This window comes from Bidens hawaiensis, unplaced genomic scaffold (genome assembly GCF_021521415.1).
Source record: "Bidens hawaiensis isolate Kalapana, Puna unplaced genomic scaffold, B.hawaiensis_p1.1 tig00064449_1, whole genome shotgun sequence".
Lineage (NCBI taxonomy): Eukaryota > Viridiplantae > Streptophyta > Magnoliopsida > Asterales > Asteraceae > Bidens > Bidens hawaiensis.
In genome coordinates, this window is record NW_027506549.1 from 46862 (window position 1) to 66517 (window position 19656).

At 33.0% G+C, this 19656-nt stretch overlaps 3 protein-coding genes across 3 annotated transcripts; 1 reads left to right on the plus strand and 2 right to left on the minus strand.

Annotated features, from left to right (window-relative positions):
- The first annotated feature begins 34 nt into the window (after nucleotides 1-34).
- On the plus strand, nucleotides 35-4089 carry LOC143618157 (uncharacterized). Its single transcript, XM_077090469.1, has 5 exons — nucleotides 35-156; nucleotides 1070-1183; nucleotides 2406-2485; nucleotides 2692-2816; nucleotides 3898-4089. Exons 1-5 carry the CDS (start codon nucleotides 104-106, stop codon nucleotides 3967-3969), a joined length of 444 nt encoding a protein of 147 aa, XP_076946584.1. The 5' UTR covers nucleotides 35-103; the 3' UTR covers nucleotides 3970-4089.
- Nucleotides 4090-4911: 822 nt separating this feature from the next.
- LOC143618150 (uncharacterized) lies at nucleotides 4912-9008 on the minus strand. Its single transcript, XM_077090462.1, has 6 exons — nucleotides 8757-9008; nucleotides 8549-8647; nucleotides 8400-8441; nucleotides 7012-7141; nucleotides 5499-5600; nucleotides 4912-5410 (listed from the first exon to the last, which is right to left on the minus strand). Exons 1-6 carry the CDS (start codon nucleotides 9006-9008, stop codon nucleotides 5226-5228), a joined length of 810 nt encoding a protein of 269 aa, XP_076946577.1. The 3' UTR covers nucleotides 4912-5225.
- A 1646-nt stretch (nucleotides 9009-10654) lies between these two features.
- Nucleotides 10655-16117, minus strand: LOC143618158 (dihydrofolate reductase-like). Its single transcript, XM_077090470.1, has 7 exons — nucleotides 16112-16117; nucleotides 15227-15433; nucleotides 14169-14267; nucleotides 14049-14090; nucleotides 13846-13975; nucleotides 10993-11094; nucleotides 10655-10856 (listed from the first exon to the last, which is right to left on the minus strand). Exons 1-7 carry the CDS (start codon nucleotides 16115-16117, stop codon nucleotides 10759-10761), a joined length of 684 nt encoding a protein of 227 aa, XP_076946585.1. The 3' UTR covers nucleotides 10655-10758.
- Between the last annotated feature and the right edge of the window lie 3539 nt (nucleotides 16118-19656).

Genomic DNA, 19656 nt, shown 5'->3' on the forward strand with positions numbered 1-19656 from the left:
AAATGAAGTTTGATTTAAATGTTTTTACTTAATATTATTATTATTATTATTATTATTATTATTATTCATTTAGGGTTTGTAGATCCGTGACTTGCAAAAGAGGATGTTGTTAGCTGTGTTGATCGCCAACTCTGAGGGCAATATTCTCGTCGAACGGTACACTTCGAAACCTTATTATCTGTAATATTCTACATTATGCATTTCTAATATAATATACCTTACGGATTATGTAGCCAAAAGCATTCTTAAGGCCAATTTCATATGCTCTGTAACGCCGATTTAGGTCAACTTTGTTATTACATTGTAAAAGAGCCTACTACAGACATTTGATCTTATTTATTTGTAATTATATGGGGTGAGCAGAATACCGAATTAACCGAACCCAAACCAAATAACTGAAAAACTCGAACCGAAAAAAACTGAACCGAAGCATTAACCGACGGTTAATTTTTTAGTTTTTTGAAATACCGATTTTTGGGTTTAGGTTTGTTATCAATTTTAAAACAACCGGAAAAAACCGAACCGAATCGATTAATCGAAACAAAACACAAAAGAATCTACCGTTGATGGTGATGAAGATTATGAAGATGTTGAAGATTGGTCTAAACTTTGAAGATGAATAAGATAATGAATGAAGATTCGGACCAAACTTTTAGTGTTTTTTTATTAAGAACTTTGTTGAATTTTAAACTCTACTACTCAAACAACTTTGTATTTGTTTGGTTCCACGTAACACGTGCCTATTTTTGTTTTTTGAATTCAATATATATTAGGTACTCCTATTTTTTTGAATTCTTTTTTATTGTTGTAATGTCTACTCATAATAAAAAACCCGAAAATAACCGAATAACCGCATGATCGAGTAACCGAAAACCGATCGGTTGGTATTCTAAAATAAATGATAGCTTCAGTTTCGGTTTGGGTCTCACCCAATAACCGAACCGAACCGTGCTCACCCCTAATATACATATATTCCAATGCACATTTTGAACTAGTTTATATGATGTCACACTATACAAATACTGGATTTGTGTATATGGTTTGCGTATTATGACATACAAGTGTGCAGATTTAATGGCGTTCCGGGTGAGGAACGGTTGCATTGGCGATCTTTCTTAGTCAAACTTGGAGCAGAGAACCTTAAAGGTGTCAAGAATGAAGAGCTTCTTGTTGCATGCCACAAGTATGTTGGTTCTTCCATTTTAATTCTATCCTCTAATGTTGATGATACCCTTTATTTATCCCAATTTGATTGTATTTATATGAGTTTAAGGCTAACCTGATTGATGCATAGTTGGCCATGCTTGTTATTGCAATACATGAAATTAGCCTCCACTTCTAGTCATAATATTAATTAAATTATTTTTGCTGTTGTGTTTTACAACTTAGAATTGTTTTTAGAACTAGGAATCAGTGGAGAAGCTTGGACGAAAACACCGGGGTGGCCAACCACAATACAAGCTTCGCCCTTGGTAGGAATCTTTTTTAGGTTTGCAATCACTTTGGGGCTGGCCTTTTTTCAATCACAAATGGGGTCGTAGCATTTAGTATTGGCGATCAAGTAGTTTGTGTAGGTGTTTTAAGTAGTGGATCAGTGAAATACCTTAGTAGTATTTGGTATTGGCGAATAAGGATAATGTGGTAAGAGCTCCGGACTGGACCATATGTCCAGCTCGGCGGCTGTGTCTTTTAATCAAAGAATTTTATTTAGTATCATGATGTATTTGCTATTTTAAATGTGTATCTTATCTTATTATTTGTTTCATGTTGATAGTCATTTTTTGCATTAACATACATTGTGCAACTACAATAGTTTGTAATTAAGGGCATCTGAACTATGCAATTGTATTGGCTTTGCTTAATATGATGTCAAATGAATTTTGGATTTACAACGTCAGTAGTAACCATGATGAAACTTCCATCCTTCCCCTTTTTGTACTCAGATTTCATGAACAAAGCCTTGTAAAATCAGAAACATGAAAATGAATAATCACTCACTCAAATCTTGATTTGAACAATATCAGTGTGTATATAAATCTGTGATAGCCCTGTCCATGCCACATCATCATCATATTACATTGCCTTCAGTTAGTTAATAAAACAAGCATAATGTTTTTCCATCATCAGTGATGCATGAAATTGCATGAAGTTATGAGCTCCTCATAATCTGTTGTCTGCTGTTAATTTACTACGTGCGGCGACTTTGCTCACACCTGTGAATCAGGTACTGCTTAGTAGTGTATATTTGTTCCATAAAATCCCATTCAAACTAAGTTTTTCTATCTATTAATTGATTGATGAAGTTGTCTATTAGATGCAATGTCTCATATTTGCATTTTTATGTTTACCATAAATATTAAATACCATGTGTCATTTATCCTTTTGATCTGTCATTGCCCTTTCAGGTCTGTATACATTGTGTATACTGTGCTTGGACATGTCAGCATCTATCTCGTCGGCAAGGACGAGTACGATGAACTTGCTTGTAAGCTTATCTTCATATCTGTTGCTCTAACAATTAATTCTATTACAGATTAACTGATGATGTCGTTTTATTTTAAATTTCTTTAAAAGTTGCCAACACCTTATTTAAACTGTGTGAGAAGTTAAAGTTACAGTTTTTATGAAATTGATAATCAAATTATTTATTGTAATTTTGAATTATTAATGTTGGTTTTTTTCCCTGTGAAGTGTCGGAAGCAATATTTGTTGTGACCTCAGCCATTAAAGATGTATGCGGGAAGCCACCAACAGAGCGCCTATTTTTGGACAAGTATGGTAGAATATGCTTGTGTCTTGATGAGATTGTATGGAAGGTGAGTTCTGTTCTATTCTTCAACTCACTCTATACATGGATGCTTAGAAAAATAAGAAAATATATGACAAGACTTATGTTTGATCCCATTTGTGATATACACATAAAACAGGAATTAATAGGAAAAAAAGTCAAAACGGGTTTGCGATATATGTATGTGTGTGTGCATAGTGTTTTAAGTCAGAACCAAGAAATATGTCGAGAACTGTGAAAACCACATAATGCACTTGTACCACTTACTTTGAGTGTTATGCAAAAGAGGGTTACATAACCTCCTACCCACTATTTTATTAAATCACTAATGCAGAACATTCAAGTGCTTCTCGTAGTTTGTGTTTCACAGTGAGGATCACTACTGAACACTAATTTAATGTGAGAACACATTTATAAGTTACGGACATAAAAAATACCATCAAATTAATTTAATTATATGTGTTTTTAGTTTTTTGTATCATATGTGTAAGTTATATAGATAAACAAACAATCAAAGTATTATGTTCTTATTTTTATTTTTTAATTTCTGGAGAGATGGATGAGAACATTACATTTATACCAATTTCTTTTATTTATAAAGTTTTTAAGATTAGAAAAATGAGTGTTTCATTTTGTTTTGTGTGTTTGCATAGACCCCTATATTACAACAGTAAATGTTAAATAATCTTTTTAGCTAACTTCTTTTATTGGGTCCATTTGAGAATTGAGATAAAACATAACCTACATCGACCCATTCATAAGTAAACCGATCAAAGTTCACACTGATATAGGAAAATGATAAAGCGGATGTCTTTTTTCTAGGGAGTTGTTATCCAGACATCACCCCTAAAATCCATACGCCATATTGTTGTCACTTTTACGGGTTGTATAGGTCTCGTATAGGCCTTACCAACCTGACAAGTCTGCAGAGTGCCAGAGTTGTCAGGCCTGACGCCGTTGTGGAGTCACACAAATCATATAGGCCTATACGAGAAGTATAGAACGGGTAGTATACGACTATGCAACTCGTATAGATAGTATAACCAGGTGTCTGAATATCATGAGCATTTTTTTAATATTTGTACTAATGTTGGGAATTGATTATGAAGGGATTGTTGGAGAACACAGACAAGGATAGAATCAAAAGGCTGATAAGGTTGAAGCCTCCAACAGAGTTCTGATTACGTTCCCTGCTTATAATAAAGCTTCTCATAGTATTTTGAATCCTTGTATAAAAAAAGGCAAATGTCTTCTCATGGTATGACATTTCCTTTTGTTTCTAAATCATGTTTTCAACCTTTTATGCTCATTGTTGATGATACTATTGCTCCTATGTTGTATTTTCATAGTTTCTTTTAGTGGTGCCAAGATGGCCAGATGGGTGAGTTAGGACATCTTTTTATGCCGGTGCACTTATTTTCTTCAAAAAAAAAATTTAATAAATAGTCATGGTGTTATACATATTATTGCAAAAACTACATTAATTTTAAAACTAGAGTGAACTGCGGTTTGCGTCTATGTGGTTTGTCCAAATCTGTGGTTTTTTCAAATTTGCGATTTTCGTCCCTATGGTTTCATTTCATTTGCAATTAAACCCGGTCCCACTAACCCCGTTATGTCTTGTCATTAAACCCATCAGTGTGTCATTCACGTGAGGGGCAATTTGTCCTTTGTTTCTCAAATACACACCAACCCCTCACGTGAGGATGTTTGTGATTTGTGAATTAGGACGTGGTTTATTTGGGAAAGAAAAAGGACAAAGTTGCCCCTCATATGAGAGACATGTTGATGGGTTTATCGACCAGACTTAACGGAGTTAGTGAGATCGGGTTTAATTGCAAGTGAAATGAAACCACAGGGACGAAAATCGCTATTTTGAAATTATTGGATTAAAATTGCATATTTGGACAAACCATATAGACGAAAACCGCAGTTTACTCTTATAAAACTAATATAAGACATAAAAAAGATTTAAGAGGCTAGTTTGTTAGGATAGTCACTGATCATGAAATTATATACCTTTTAGACTAATTACAAATATAAAAATGTATTCGAGAATAATATAATCCCTTTTATTTCAAGCTACATGTCATTGTGGTCGTTAGCGTTCTAAGAAATAATTATAGACTGGTTATATAACTATCAGAGTATTTATAAAAGCATATTATGCAGTATGCACATAGCTGGTTTAAGTATATCTGTAGCTGTCAACACCACTAAATGCACCTTTTAATTGATCAGCTACGCTGGCCATGTTTAAATGACCATAACTATCTATACATCATTTGATTCGTGAAGCGAATGATGCGTGAATCTTAAAAAAGAGAAACGTAATCATTTATGAAATACTCCACATCCGTGTGATGGATATATATGATAATGGAAATTGTTTTTAGTGAGTGACTACAGTAGCTAGTCTTATTTGTAATTGTATAGACTAAATTGTAACTACATCTTCCGTGTTGGGAACAATATTTTGAATCTTATCTTTGTCATCGGAAACAATTTTCTGAATCTTATCTTCGTCATCTGAAACGATTTTCTTAATCCTATCTTCCTTGTCATTAACAACTTTTTGAATCCTATCGATGAACTTAAACATCATCTCCAAGCCTTTATCATCTGAAACAAAAACATGTTTAGTCACTTTTGAGTGTGTGTTAGAAAACGAATGCGTGTTACTTTGATGCGGGTTAAAGTAAAGACTTACCAAGTCTTGGAATAGTATGACCTTTAGGATGAGTAATCACCATAGGATTTTCAACCGATTTCAAAAGTTCAGTCCCGTATGGCTTTAAGAAATCATTATCACCTATAAAGATGTAACACAAGCAGAACTGATAGTTAGGTGTGCATATAGGGATGTTTAACAAGCAAGTCTTGCTAGCTTAAGCTCAGGCTCGAGTTTAAGCTAGCCAGCTCGGTTTGTTATTTCTTAATATTTGAGCTCGAGCTCGGCTCGTAAAAAGCTCTAGCCAACTTGTTTAAACTATATTCATGTTTAATAATTATTTTCATAATTTAAATAAAAAAATTTCGGAATTAATATTTTTTTTGGTAGTATTCGATGGGCCCATTGACTATTACACGGGATTGCTTGGTTAACCTTGACTCGAGTTCGACTTGCAAAACGAGTCACCTCGGCTCGTTATAAATAAGACGTTTTTTAGCGAGCTTTTTTCGAAACCTCCACAAAACTTTTGCATGTCAGTGTGTCACTAGGTATGTGCTGTTAACTTTGGCTTTCATAATTCTTATTTTATTCAAACGGTTGCAATATTTATTCTTACAATGAAAACAAACCCTATAATTGGAAAGAAATTTGTGGACTTTTGGAGAATATCAATGGGAGCTACGTGGTACTATGGAGATCATCAATTACTATTTATAGGTGTTTGGTGAATCATGTGGACAAGAATAAGCACAACTATTTGCTTTAAAATTATTTATTTAAAGAGAGGTGGGGAAGGAAAGAAGAAGAAGAAAATGTGAAGAAATCGTATTTCAAAGATTTTTAAGGAATGAAGGGGAGACGAAGGGAGAGAAAATACTAGAAAATTTAAGTGAATAATCATCTTTCCAAATTAGAGAGATTATGAGAGAAAATGTGTTTGTATCATTAATTGCCTATTGACTTCTACATTTTCTTTTCATTTCCTTCAATTTTCATTAAACTCGAGAACACAAAATAAAGTGACACATTTTCCTCCTCCTCTCTTTCTTTTCTCTTTTAATTCTCTTCCTGCTGTGTTTCCGAGTTCATTTAAGAAAATAAAGGTAAGGAAAAGAAAATGTTTTCTTCTTATTTTTTCTTTTGGTATCTTCTCTTTTGCTTTAACTTATTTTCCTTCCTAATCTTTCCAATTTAAAAAGATACAAATTCTTTTATTTTACTCATCATTTTCTCTTCCCTCCCCTCATTTTCTTTCTTTAAATAAAATCCGGGAACACCTCTTTTAAAATTTCCTACATTTTCCTTTTTTAAATGAAACTCGGGAACACAACATATTTTTTCCATCCCTCATTTTCCTTCCCTTTCCTTAGTTAAATGAAACTCGGGAACACAATTTTTTTTTTAATTCTCCTCCTTTTCTTTTCTCTCGTTAAAATAAACAACTATCCATAGATGACTTCCAATTAACGATTTATAATTGCAAATAAAAGCATCTAATTAGATAAAAGTGTAAACACTAGCAAACAGAAAAAAAGTGCCAAAAGGGTACCTAAAAAATGGAGAGACGGACATTGAATGGGAAGCGAATATGCCTTCTCAGCCCATGATTCATTTTTAAATTTTGCCCCTGATATTATCATCAAAAATTCGATTTTCGGTGCCCTCTTCAACGCTATTCCCTGTAATATTATTTTAAAAAAGAAAAAAAATAACAAGGGAGTGACTTGGTTGAATCATGTCGAGTTGCACAAGTAAATCTAAACATAACTCGTATATTTATGTGTCACGTAAATCAACTCTAATACTAACACACTTAAAATCATGTGAGCCGTGTATATAAACAAGTCAAACATGTCTGGAGAGTTGTAATCAAACTATAAACATGTCGATATGTTTTAATTTAGCACTATCCGAATACGGCACGTTTGATTGCACAAGTTATACATAAATCAAAAAATAACACCTTATTGAATTCTCCCTAAAAAAGGGACCCGTATGCATTTTTTCTTATATTAAATGTAATCCCACCAAATTTGAAAACTAAAACTCATCGAATCACCTTTTAAGCATCCAGCTCTTTAGTCTTCACACACGTTTTGTTGTATATCGTAACATATTTTCCATGTTAACGCACTAAAAATTTGACTAAAAAATAAAGTCAATAAAGAAAACCCAAACCATCAAACCAAACTGGTCCTCAGCCGCTTCCACCCATGCAAGCTAGTATAAGAGCATTCTCATCTTATCTCTTAAAATTATATGAGAGAAGTTTGTAAATTATAGAGTGAGGTTTTGAGTGTTTGTGAGTGTAAAATATATGGTGAGAATAGAAAATGTAGTTATTTTTTGTAAATTTGAAAAAATAACGTTTACCCATATTTATTTTTTAATATTTGTTGAATTGGTTGTGAGTAATGAAAAAAAACTGTAATAATAAAAATATAAAAAAATATTATTTAATTAAACATAAGAGAAAAATATTGTGTTTTTATTGTAATTATTGTGATGAGCATAAAAGATAGGTTGAGAATGCTCTATGTTGTAATCATAAACGGGCCTTTGAGAGCATAAAACGAATACTAAAAATAAGAGTTACTTTCATTAAAAATAATACTTCTTATTTTTACTTAGAATCCTGGAATATGGCAAAACCATTTTTTTTTATATTATTTCTAAAACACACAAACTTACAAAAAAAAAAACAATTAAAAATCAACAACCCGAGGTCAAAGCTAGTTAAACCTTAGCGTATCAACTGATCAAACTTAAAACGTTAAATCATGTTCACGTAACTAGATTACTTTGCTTGATTAACACCCCATGTGTTTTGCATGATCTATTTCGTTTAACACTAGGATTTCTAGCTGTACCACGTGCATTAATTATAGTACGTAACATTGTATCTGGTCATCATCTTCACGGAAAGATTCAACATACCTTAGCTTGCAGTCCTGGTAATGCAGCCGACAAAATCGCACCCTAAACAAACACAACACCACCAATTCAATAACAATAAATTAATAATAATAATAATAATAATAATAATAATAATAATAACAATAATAATACTAAATCAGCATACAAACCTGTGAGAATCCAAGCAAACCATCAATGGGTGCATGTTTAATCATGCATTCTTCAGTATACGCAAGACACTCCTCAAAATTCTCATAATCAGTAAACTCCTACAATACAATTCACCCACAAATTCAAATCTCAAAACCCCAATTTAATTCTCGAAAAACAGTTTATTATTATTATTATTATTATTATTATTATTATTATTATTATTACCTTATTGAATTGGAACCACTCGTAATAAGGCGGATCGAATATCCCTTCAACTTCAGATTTACCGTTGCAAGGAAACGGTGCATCCGGGAATACGAAATCGAGCTTCTGGAGCACCGATTCTGGCCATTTGTGTAACTGGGTTTTGAGTATTAAGCCGCTGGTTCGGAAGCCATGGAGGCAGAGGATCCGTGGCTTTCGGGTTGTGTATTTGGTGTTGGACGACTCAGTTGTTTCGATGTGATCTTGGACCATTTTTGGGTATGTGAGTGTAGATGATTCCACGGAGTTTGTTATTATATGGAGGATGGTGATGGTTTGTTATTACTGTTTATTAATGGCGGAAGAGAATTTGGATTCGGTGTTTGGGAATCTCGATGGTGGGTTTGTGTTTTCAGATTGCTTGATAATAATAATAATAATAATAATAATAATAATAATAAATTTAACATTTTACACTAAGTATCTTTTAAAATAATTTTTTTCCCTCAAATGTTACGTACGTTTTAATTTTATGTCATCCAATTAGGAGTATTCTCAACTTATTTCCTAAACACATATGAAGAAAATTTATGAATTACGTAGTATATTGTATGGTTATGAGTGTTTATAAGTAGAGAAGGGAGAAAATGTTATACAAGAAAGTTAAATTCGGAGTTTCAGTGTTCATACCGTATAATATTTTAATATTTTCCGAAAGTGAAAGTTGTTGTGAATGAAGGAGAAAGAAATGATAATGATAAAAATACAAAAGTGTATTATATAATTGAAAATAAGAGAGAATCTATATTAATTTTTAGTAAAATTATATGATGTATATGAATATATGGTAGGAAGCTGAATGTGAATGCTCTAACATGTTACTTTTAAATAAACGAACAAATGTAACCAATAAAATTTTACTCATAACATGTTATTTGTAGGTTGTGATGAGTGTAAACATTTCATTTATTCTAGCAAATAGAGAGATTGCTTTCCACTAAGACCATTCGGCTTTCAAAACATTTTTTTGAAAGTATATTATAGGAGATCAAATAACATAAATGTTGCTAGGAAAGCAAAACAAAGCAACGAACTATATAAAAGTGCTAGAAATACAGAAATAGATAAAATATCAAATAAACTAGAAAAGTTAGCATTGGTCCTTTTAAAAGGTATATGTACACTTCCCTAAAAAAAGTCTAAAAATCAATTTCACATTAAGGCAGACAAATAAGCCAAATATAAACATACAAGCACCACAACAGCACTTTTATGAGCCAAAGCCGAACAACAGGTGTTAGAAACTTAGAGCCAGAAAAGAACTATTGGGCTTGTTGACGAAGCATATATTCGTAAATCGTAAGACGACTAGTTTATTTATTTTTTAATTTTTTAAACCAATAATAATTTCTATAAATTAACACGAAGTTTATACAAACATGAAACCAAATTGCTATTTAAATCCAAACAACTAATTCTTTCATAAACGTTCATTCAACCGAAATCATCAAGTTGACCCGAATGATCTTTGCCAATTTAACCAAACCCAAACAAACTAATGTACAATTTCACCAATTGATTTGTTTAGAAAATAAATATATTGCCAATTTAACCAAACCCAAACAAACTAATGTACAATTTCACCAATTGATTTGTTTAGAAAATAAATATATGTACAAAAAACATTAATGAGAATGATTAGTTAGAATATTGATCCTCATGAGTCATGACCTTAGCACACCTTAGTGAGCGTGTCAAATGGAATACTCATAGTTAAGTTAAGCCAACGTAATAACACTTTATTTTCACGTTCAACTAACCATTACAATTTTTATAATTAAGTTGAAAGTTAAAGATTGTAAGGCCAGATCAATTGGAAGTTTATTTTTTTATTTGCAAGAATATTGTATGGTAATTAAATTTGAAGGCCAATTTGGCATTACATCATTATTCTGAACTCATTCAGATTTGACCACAAACATGAATTTGGTTAAGATTTCTAGTGATAATATACAAGTCCTATTTATAATTGAGATTTGAGGGTGACCACATCTTCCTTGTTAGAACAAATTTTCTGAATCCTATCGATGAATTTCAACATCGTCTCCAAGCCTTCCCCGTCTGAAATATGATAGTTGGTTAGTTAATCCAAGTTCGCTAATGCTATCACTTTAGAGCATAAAAAAATAAATGCATATAGTGTACCTTGTTACTTTGATATGAGAGGTGAAATTAGTGTAAAATAGTAAAGGCTTACCAAGTCTAGGTATCGTATGGCCTTTCGGATGACGAATTACCACAGGGTTTTCAACCGATTTCAAGAGTTCAACCCCGTATGGCTTTAAGAAATCTTTATCACCTAAAAAAAGTCAATTGAATTAGCTGGTGCATAACTGTATATTAGATGGAATACATCAGCTATGATTATTAGATTACAACTTCATTGTAATTACTGTTATTGTATTTATATGAATAGTTGGTCAACATTACCAATAACTTACTATGTTTTCGTTGTTCTACATATCAGGTAATATTGAGGGTTCAAACTACTTGCTAGGCCTAGGCCAGGGACCTGATGCAAAATAGGTAGGGACGAGCCAAGTTGCTCACAAGCTACTCATGAAAAAGCTCGATCCAACGAAGCTAAAACGAGCCCAAGCCTGAGCTTCACTTATCGAGCTCAAGTCAGCTCGCGAGCCTAAACGAGCTTGACATTATTAAACTTTTTATAATATATATTTATATATTTTTAATAATGACTATTTAATCTATATAATGTTATGAAAAAATACCTAAATAATACATTATGTTAAATATATAAATTATAAAGGCAAAATATATATATAAAAACAAGTATAAACATATAAAAATCAATTAAGAAATAATAAACGAGTCGAGCCCAAGCCGAGCTTGAGCTTCGATAGAGATCAGAACGAGCCAGCTCGAGCTATGTGTATGTTAAATGAGCCAAGCTCGAGCCTAGTCGAGCTCGGGCTCAGCTCGTTTGCACCTCTAAATATAGGGTTCGCTAGCCGTAGCTCAAATGACATTTCGGGGTGCATGGTCAACTTTCGCTATCATAAGTCTCAATCCTTTTTAATGTAGAGATGTCTTTATTTAATGAAAAGAATTGCAAAGTGAATCATGATGAAATTAACATCTGCAATATATCAACGTGAATACATCATCAATTATTAGGCCGTTATAGGTGTTAGCTGAATTTTGTGGACAAGAATCGTGAAATATCCTCCACATGTGTTTATGTAATTATTTTTTCTAAAGGATGTATTTTTATGTAACAGTAACATGGTATTTATTTTTATTTTTATTTTTTGTGGTAAAAATTCATTCCAGACTTGGGCAAAGTTTTTGAGTTTTCAATACCGGTACCAGGCCCGGCTTCGAGAAGGCAAAAATCTTTTTGGGCCGAATGCGAAAAATATTTTGGGCCTCAAGTAAAAATAGTATTTTATTGGCTTTAAGCAAAGCTTTTAAATGGGCATACTTGGTTATGATTTTGGTTGTATAAAAAACATTTGTATAAAAATATGCTTAAACATGTCTTAAATGAGACTAGAACCCACAACCTTTTGGTTGGTAGTTATATCTCTTTGCCACTAAGCCAAACTAGCAGTGGCGAAGCTTTGACATACATGTCGAGGGGGCCGGACTCAATATGTATAAAAAAATTCATAAACTAGAGGGGGGCGGGCTCAAAATTTCGGTCGGAAACGTGAAAACTTACACAATGTGTAAAAAGTTTCGGCCGAAAAAAGATAATTTTACACCACCGAGTGACAAAACGGAGGGGGAACCAAGCTACGCAATTGCAAACTAGTTATAATGTAATTGTGTTTAAACATTAAATATATATTGGTTTTCATAAAAATACATTAATTTTTGGGCCTAATGGGGTGTCGGGCCGGGGGCCGTCGACCACCCCGCCCTCCCTAAAGGCCGGCCCTGACCGGTACCCGCTCATCCCTAAGGCACATATATAGGCACTATGTAAAATGATATAACACCCTAATCCGGGAGGCGTATTACACTTAGAAAATAAAAACTCATATTAATAAAAGATATATCAATATTATACACATATTAAAGAAAAAACAATCTTCGATTTTATGGTATAGTTTTGTAAAAGATAATGCAGTATATAAAAGTTACTTGATGTTTAAAAACAAAAGATAGTTGTTTTACTAGTATTTAATGAAAAAGTTAACACAAGGGGAAAATCACTTTTTACCCTTCCAACCTTAATTAAATTTTAATTAATTACAGCTTGTCATTGATTAACTTAACCATCAAACCGATTTGATTAAGGGCTTACATTGTTTCTTATTTTTTTAGGTTAAGGCTGGTTGAAGTAGAGTAGTGCCCCTATCCACCTCAGCATGGTGGGGTGTTAAACACCGAATCGGCAGGTGCGCCAAGGGCTTGAGCCCTTTCGTGGCGTTACCTTGTTAACGGCTGCTAGCCCCAAACTGATCCAGCTTTAATTACGAGAGCCAATTATAAAAACCACATCACCCAACCTTTTTTCCTTTTTTATTCTTTATTTAGTTGACTTTAGTTAAACCATTACGTGATTTTAAGACAATAGTTAGTAAGAGCCCTATGCCTAAATGGCGAGGATGTGTCAATCGCTTTCTCACTTTTTACTTAAAACACTACACATACTCTAACATTACTATGTATTTGATCACTATAGGAATGAATAAGTAAAAATGGTGAGCAGTGAGCAAAGTTAATATGGACTTTAAATAATTAAATCAATGATTAATATAAAGCGTATTATCGACCTACTGGTAAGAACATGCTTAAAAAACAAAATGACGTCATAAATATTTATAAAATTATAAAAATATATATACATAACATTTTTAAAACAAGATATAAAATTACTTTATCTTTTAGTGTGAATTTATAATGTTAACAAAACATAAACATAACACTTAGGTAAATGATTTTCTTAAATTATGTTCAACCACCAGTCTTGTTAGTCAGTACTTACCCAAATAAAGTAGTTCAAAAGTATTCAACCTGACCACTTTTCTACCATACCCGACCCAACCCGTCGGATTATAACAACATTACAAAAAATTACCTAGAAAATGGAGAGATGGACACTGAGTTGTTGTCGAATATGCGTTCTCAGCCAATGCCTCATTTTGCAACTTTGCCCCTGATATTATCACCAAAAATCCAATCTTTGGTACCCTCGTCAATGCCATTTTCTGTATAATGAAAATTATACATTGTAAGAACAGTAAATCAGGTTTTGCTATTCAATTGATTATACGAAAAAACCTTAGCTTGCAGTCCTGGCAACGCAGCTGATATAATCGCACCCTAAACAGACACACAACAATTCAATAAAATTCAAATCTCAAAACTAAATAATAAAAATAACCAAATCAACATCAAAACCTGTGAGAATCCAAGCAAACCATCAATGGGTGCATGTTTAATCATACATTCTTCAATATATTCAAGACACTCGTCGAAATTCTCATATTGCTTATAACCCTGCAAGTAATTCACAGAGAAACCTTAGAATTCATCAATCATACATTCTTCAATATATTCAAAACATTCACCAAAATTCTCATATTACTTACAATTATACATTTAACTCACACATCAAAACCTATATTTCGTCATATAGAAGACCAATCATTGCATGTTTAATCGTACATTCATCGATAAATTCAAGACACTCGTCAAAATTGACATATTGCTTAATGCTTATAATCTTGCAATTGATTCACACCGAACTCCTAGAATTCATCATACAGAAGAATTATTTTGAGTCTCGATTCAATCGGTGCATGCAGGGCCGGCACTAGAGGGGGGCATGGTGGTTGACGGCCTTGCCCGACACCCCGCTAGGCCTGAATTTTTTTTAAAAAAAAATTTATATGTATTTTTAGAATTAAAATTTGTATATTTAATGTTTTAACTCAATTACATAACCACTAGCTAGGTCTGGTGGTAAAGGGGTATGACTCATAACCAAAATATTGTCGGTTCTAGTCTCATCTAAGACATTTAAAGCCTATTTTTATAAAAAAAAAGTTTTTTTACACAACTCAAATCATAACCAAGCTAGCCCATTTATAAATTAAATTGTTTAAACCCAACAAAAATTTTTTTTGCCTTCATACTAAAATTATTTTCGGTTTCTCGGAGCCGCCCTGGGTGCATGTTTAATCAATCATACATTCTTCAATGTATTCAAGACATCAATCTAAATTCCCATATTGCTTAAACTCCTGCAACTAATTCACGTATCAAACAGAAGAATTATTTTGAATTTCGATTCAATTTATCCATTTTCAATCATACATCCGTCAACACATTAAACGAAATTCACACATTACCTAAATAAAATCCTACAATCAATTCACACACTAAACTCTAAACCCTAGACTTCATCAAACAGAGCAATAATTCCAAATTTCAATTATCAAACACGAACACCGAACCTTATGAACCTGGAACCATTCGTAATACGGCGGATCAAAATAACCTTCCACTCCAGATTTACCGTTACAAGCAAACGGAGCATCCGGAAAGAACAATTCGAGCTTATCAAGCACCGATTCCGGCCATTTATTTATTTGAGCTTTGAATATTTGGCCGCTTGTTCGGAATCCATGCAAGCAGAGGACTCTAGGTTTTCGGTACGTTGACTCCGTGTGATTTGCCGATTAATAATATTATTGTTATTGGGTACAAGTTGGAGTCGACATTTGGGGATAGTCGGTGGGGCGTTAAGTAGCTGCATATTGTGAGTTTGGTTGTTTTTTTTTTTATTATTATTATTATTGGTCAAAGTGTCAAACGCATTTTTGTTTGCTCGGGTTTTCGGTTAAATAGAGCAGTTGAATGGTTATATTCCCTCCCTTCAATAATTTGTAAATTTAGTACTCGAGATCTTCCGGCTTTAAACCAGTGTATTTTCCAATTTAAATACACTCTCTACAGTCAAACGAACATAGGCACATTTCATCAATATGTGAAATACATACAATATGTGACCAAACACAAATTGCACCACCAAACAACACACGGGTAACATTGCTCGTAATAATTATATATAATATCGTTAAAGATAATTTAAGATCCATAGACAAATTATTTTACATCATCATGTGTATTATTTAAATCCCATTAGCTTCTAGGCATTTGGGCATTCTTTTTTGGCGCAACTTTTAAGGGTGGTATTAAAACACAAACACGGACGCCCTATTTTACTACAACAAGAAAAACCGGCTTTACCAAACGCAGTGCCTTCATAACAAATTTCATCTGTTTTAGCTGTCTCATTGACTTGACTTGTGAAACCAGCAGATTAAAATAAAACTTACTGCCATTTTCATATGCTTTTTGTTCAAACTCACTGTTTGTTATCTAGTAAAATTTATTGTTGTGTGGATGTAATATCTTGTTGTATCTAAAAAATCTTGTTTCAAAAACTAAAAAGTGGTCCATATGCTACATAAAATACTTGATATGTTTTGCTACATAACCTTAGATCAACCTCTACTACGCATGTAGATTCTATGTTGTGCGTCAAACCTTGGGTATAAGATGCAATTAACACAACAAGACAACGAGGTCTATATACAAGAAGTGCACGTGTTAAGCCTTAATTCTGTGAAAAAAAAAATCACGCATAAGCCGCGCTTCTTGTATAACTCGCGTCTAAGAGAGCCTAATTAAACCTTAGGCCCTCGATATTTTCTAGAACCGAGGTCAAAACGCATATTTACATGTGTGCATCATAATCTCTCTCACAACCCCAACACCACACACACGCTGTTATGGACCTGGGTTGCCATCTAAGAAGCTCAAGCTAGATATGCAGGAGTCCAAGAAGGTGCATGCACACATAAAGTCTAGGAATTAGTCACATGCATGTGTCAACTTGTTTGCAACGTTCATTTCCTTTTTTATTTGAATAATTAGTTTAATAAGTAGTGGAACTAGTCTGGAGGGAATAATGGGAAACGTGGGGATGCCTAACGTTCTCCAAATTATTAGGAGTTTAGCTTTTGAATTATTCATTTCTGTTTGTTTAGAAAAGGCTATATAAGGCCATAGGTTTTATTAATGGATATGCATGAATTGAATTAAACAATCTCTGCATCCTTCTATTTTCTATCTAAAATCTTCCTATTTTCTTTGATAAACTGTTCAAGAACCATATCACACGCAAAGAAAGCAAAGAAAGCAAAGAAATTTATTACTAAAACACCTGTAGCCACAAGGATCAGAGTAATAACAAAATAAAGAGTATGCATATGCTTGTTCTTCATGATAATTTCTTTCAATACCGAATTAAGAAAGTACTACATTATATAATTTCAAAAACCAAACGTGAAGTTATAAGCTACACAAGATATGCATGACAAATTCAATACATGCGGGATGTGTGATCTAGAGGTGTACATGTTGGCTTAATTGTTTTTTCTGCCTAAGTGTAAGGCCCAACCTAAGAAAAAAGGTTTTATTATATTTGATAATGTCTTGGCTATCAAGTTTGGTTAGTCTATATAAACCGAGTTATGGTTAGACATTGGAGATCGTGAAGTTGGTGCAACCGAGTTAGGGTTCATAGTAAAATCGAGTTAGGGTTTGAAATATTGTAATCAGTTTTTTGAGTAAGATTTTTTGATTAATAAACAAGAGTTATTTGTTTACTTCATGTTTGATTATCGATCCGGAACTTGAGCACAAACAGGTTTAAAACTCAAAACCGGTTTGGTTTGGTCACCAAAAGTCAAAACTGGTTTATTGTAATAACCCAATTATTCTCGTTTTTGATTTACGAACTAGAACCCGGCCCGTTTTGTTTAATTATAAACCCTAACTTGTTCTTGAGCCCAAATCCATCAACCAAAGTCTAATTAGGCGTTCCTAAACCTTAATTCGCATCTAGCCGACCCTAAACCCTCATTCAATTACGTTTAGAAGGATCCAGAACTTGGGCCGTAGCTTATTACTCACGCATGGAACCCTAATATCGTTTTCTATATAAACTATATCATAAATGCAATTAAATTCCCGCCAACCTTCCTTTCACCATTGCCAACTATAACCCTATCCTTAATCGTATTATCTTAGCCGTTTACTAGCTCGTTCGTAATCATATTTGGCCGGCTACTGGGTGAAACAATTAACCTATCTCAATTCGATAAACGAGGTAATTGTTTGATGTTTCTGGATCGCGATTAAGCAAAGATCATAAGCCCCATCATTGATTTGATTATCAGTGACGGGATTGATCAATTGTAATTCTTAGGGTTTGTTCTTTATTCTGGTTATGTATTTAATTAATTTAAACTGAATTATAAACGAATGTAGTTGTAGCCCAGCTAGTTATTATGTCTGAGTTATTAGGCGGAGGTTGTGGGTTCGACCCCCTGCCACCCCGAATTTTTGGTTATTTTTCATATTATTTTCTTTTAAACCATTTAATAAATAATTAATTAAAACTAGTTTCTTGAAAACCGACTTTATAAGTACTTGTTGTCTCACGTTTTCCGTTCGTGTATACATATATATAATAACATGGAAATTAATATTTATGTTTTAATATATATTACAAGCAAACTTTAGAGGATGTATTGTATTTTTATATACTTTATATATAATTAACAAATAATAATTTTTCATATAATATCTTTATATATATTATTATATTATGAATAAAAAAGATTATAATATTATTTTAATAATAATCATAATTATCGAGTTTTCATAATCGATCTTGTACATTAACTTAGCGTGTCCGTACTTCCTTTTTCCTTTATTGGCTTTATCGTCAACGTGTGATTTTTCCGCATTCTAATTATCTCAATCACCCTTGTTTGTCTATCGAGGTGAGTACCACATTCCCCTATTTTACTCGTTTTCTCATGTTTTGGGGACATATGCGTAAATAATATTTCTTATACAACTTATACCTTACTTGTTTATGTGCTTATTTGCTCTGTATGCTTTCGCATTCGGAGAGGTCCAACATAATCTCAGTCTAGTATGATCATACGTCAGTCGTTATAGCCTTGTGCTTCTCGACATCTCAGTTATACTTACTCATTTGGTTATTTTGTTATTCTCATATGACTTACTGCAGCTACATATTTTTGTTATATATACTATATGTACAACTAAACTGGTATGTTGCTCACTCAACATGTGTTGTTGACAAAATTCTATTTTATACGCATATGCAGGTTATCGCTTGAATTAGTTGCAAGACTTTGTGAAGATTTAGTGAAGAATTATGTTAGAAAATATAAAATCAAGAATTAAATTTGTGTTTATTGTTTGTTTAATGAGTTGTATTTTGTATTTGATTTACTTGGAAATTGAATAAAATTAATAGATATTGTCATATAATATTGCATGATAGTACCTTGAGAGCTGTGGCAATCAGTTCGCGCCCCGGCATTTCCGCCGTAGGTTGGGGTGTGACATTTATGATCGGTTTCGGTTCGGGTTGAAACCGGTTTCTTAAACAGTTTACGATCTATTTCGGTTCTAGTTTGACCGGTTTCGGTTCAGTTAACCGGTTTGGAACCGGTTTTGGTAGATAAAATTACTAGTGGTTCCGAACCTACGGTTTCAGTCGGTTCAAAAGCGGTTTCTACAAAATTAGTTTCAATCCAACTCGGTATCGGTTTAATTTTCAGACCTGTTTGGTTAACCGGTTTATTTCACATCTAGTGTGATCATATAAAAATATTAGTATTTTTTTATTAATAATCATAAAAAATTACATATACTTGTTGGTTGTAATTTGACTATTTTTATTAGGCTAAGGGTATACACTAGTGGGCAACCCCCACTGGTCCTAGGTGGCAGCAACATGGCCACCCACCCCTCACCGTCCTCACGCAAACACCGC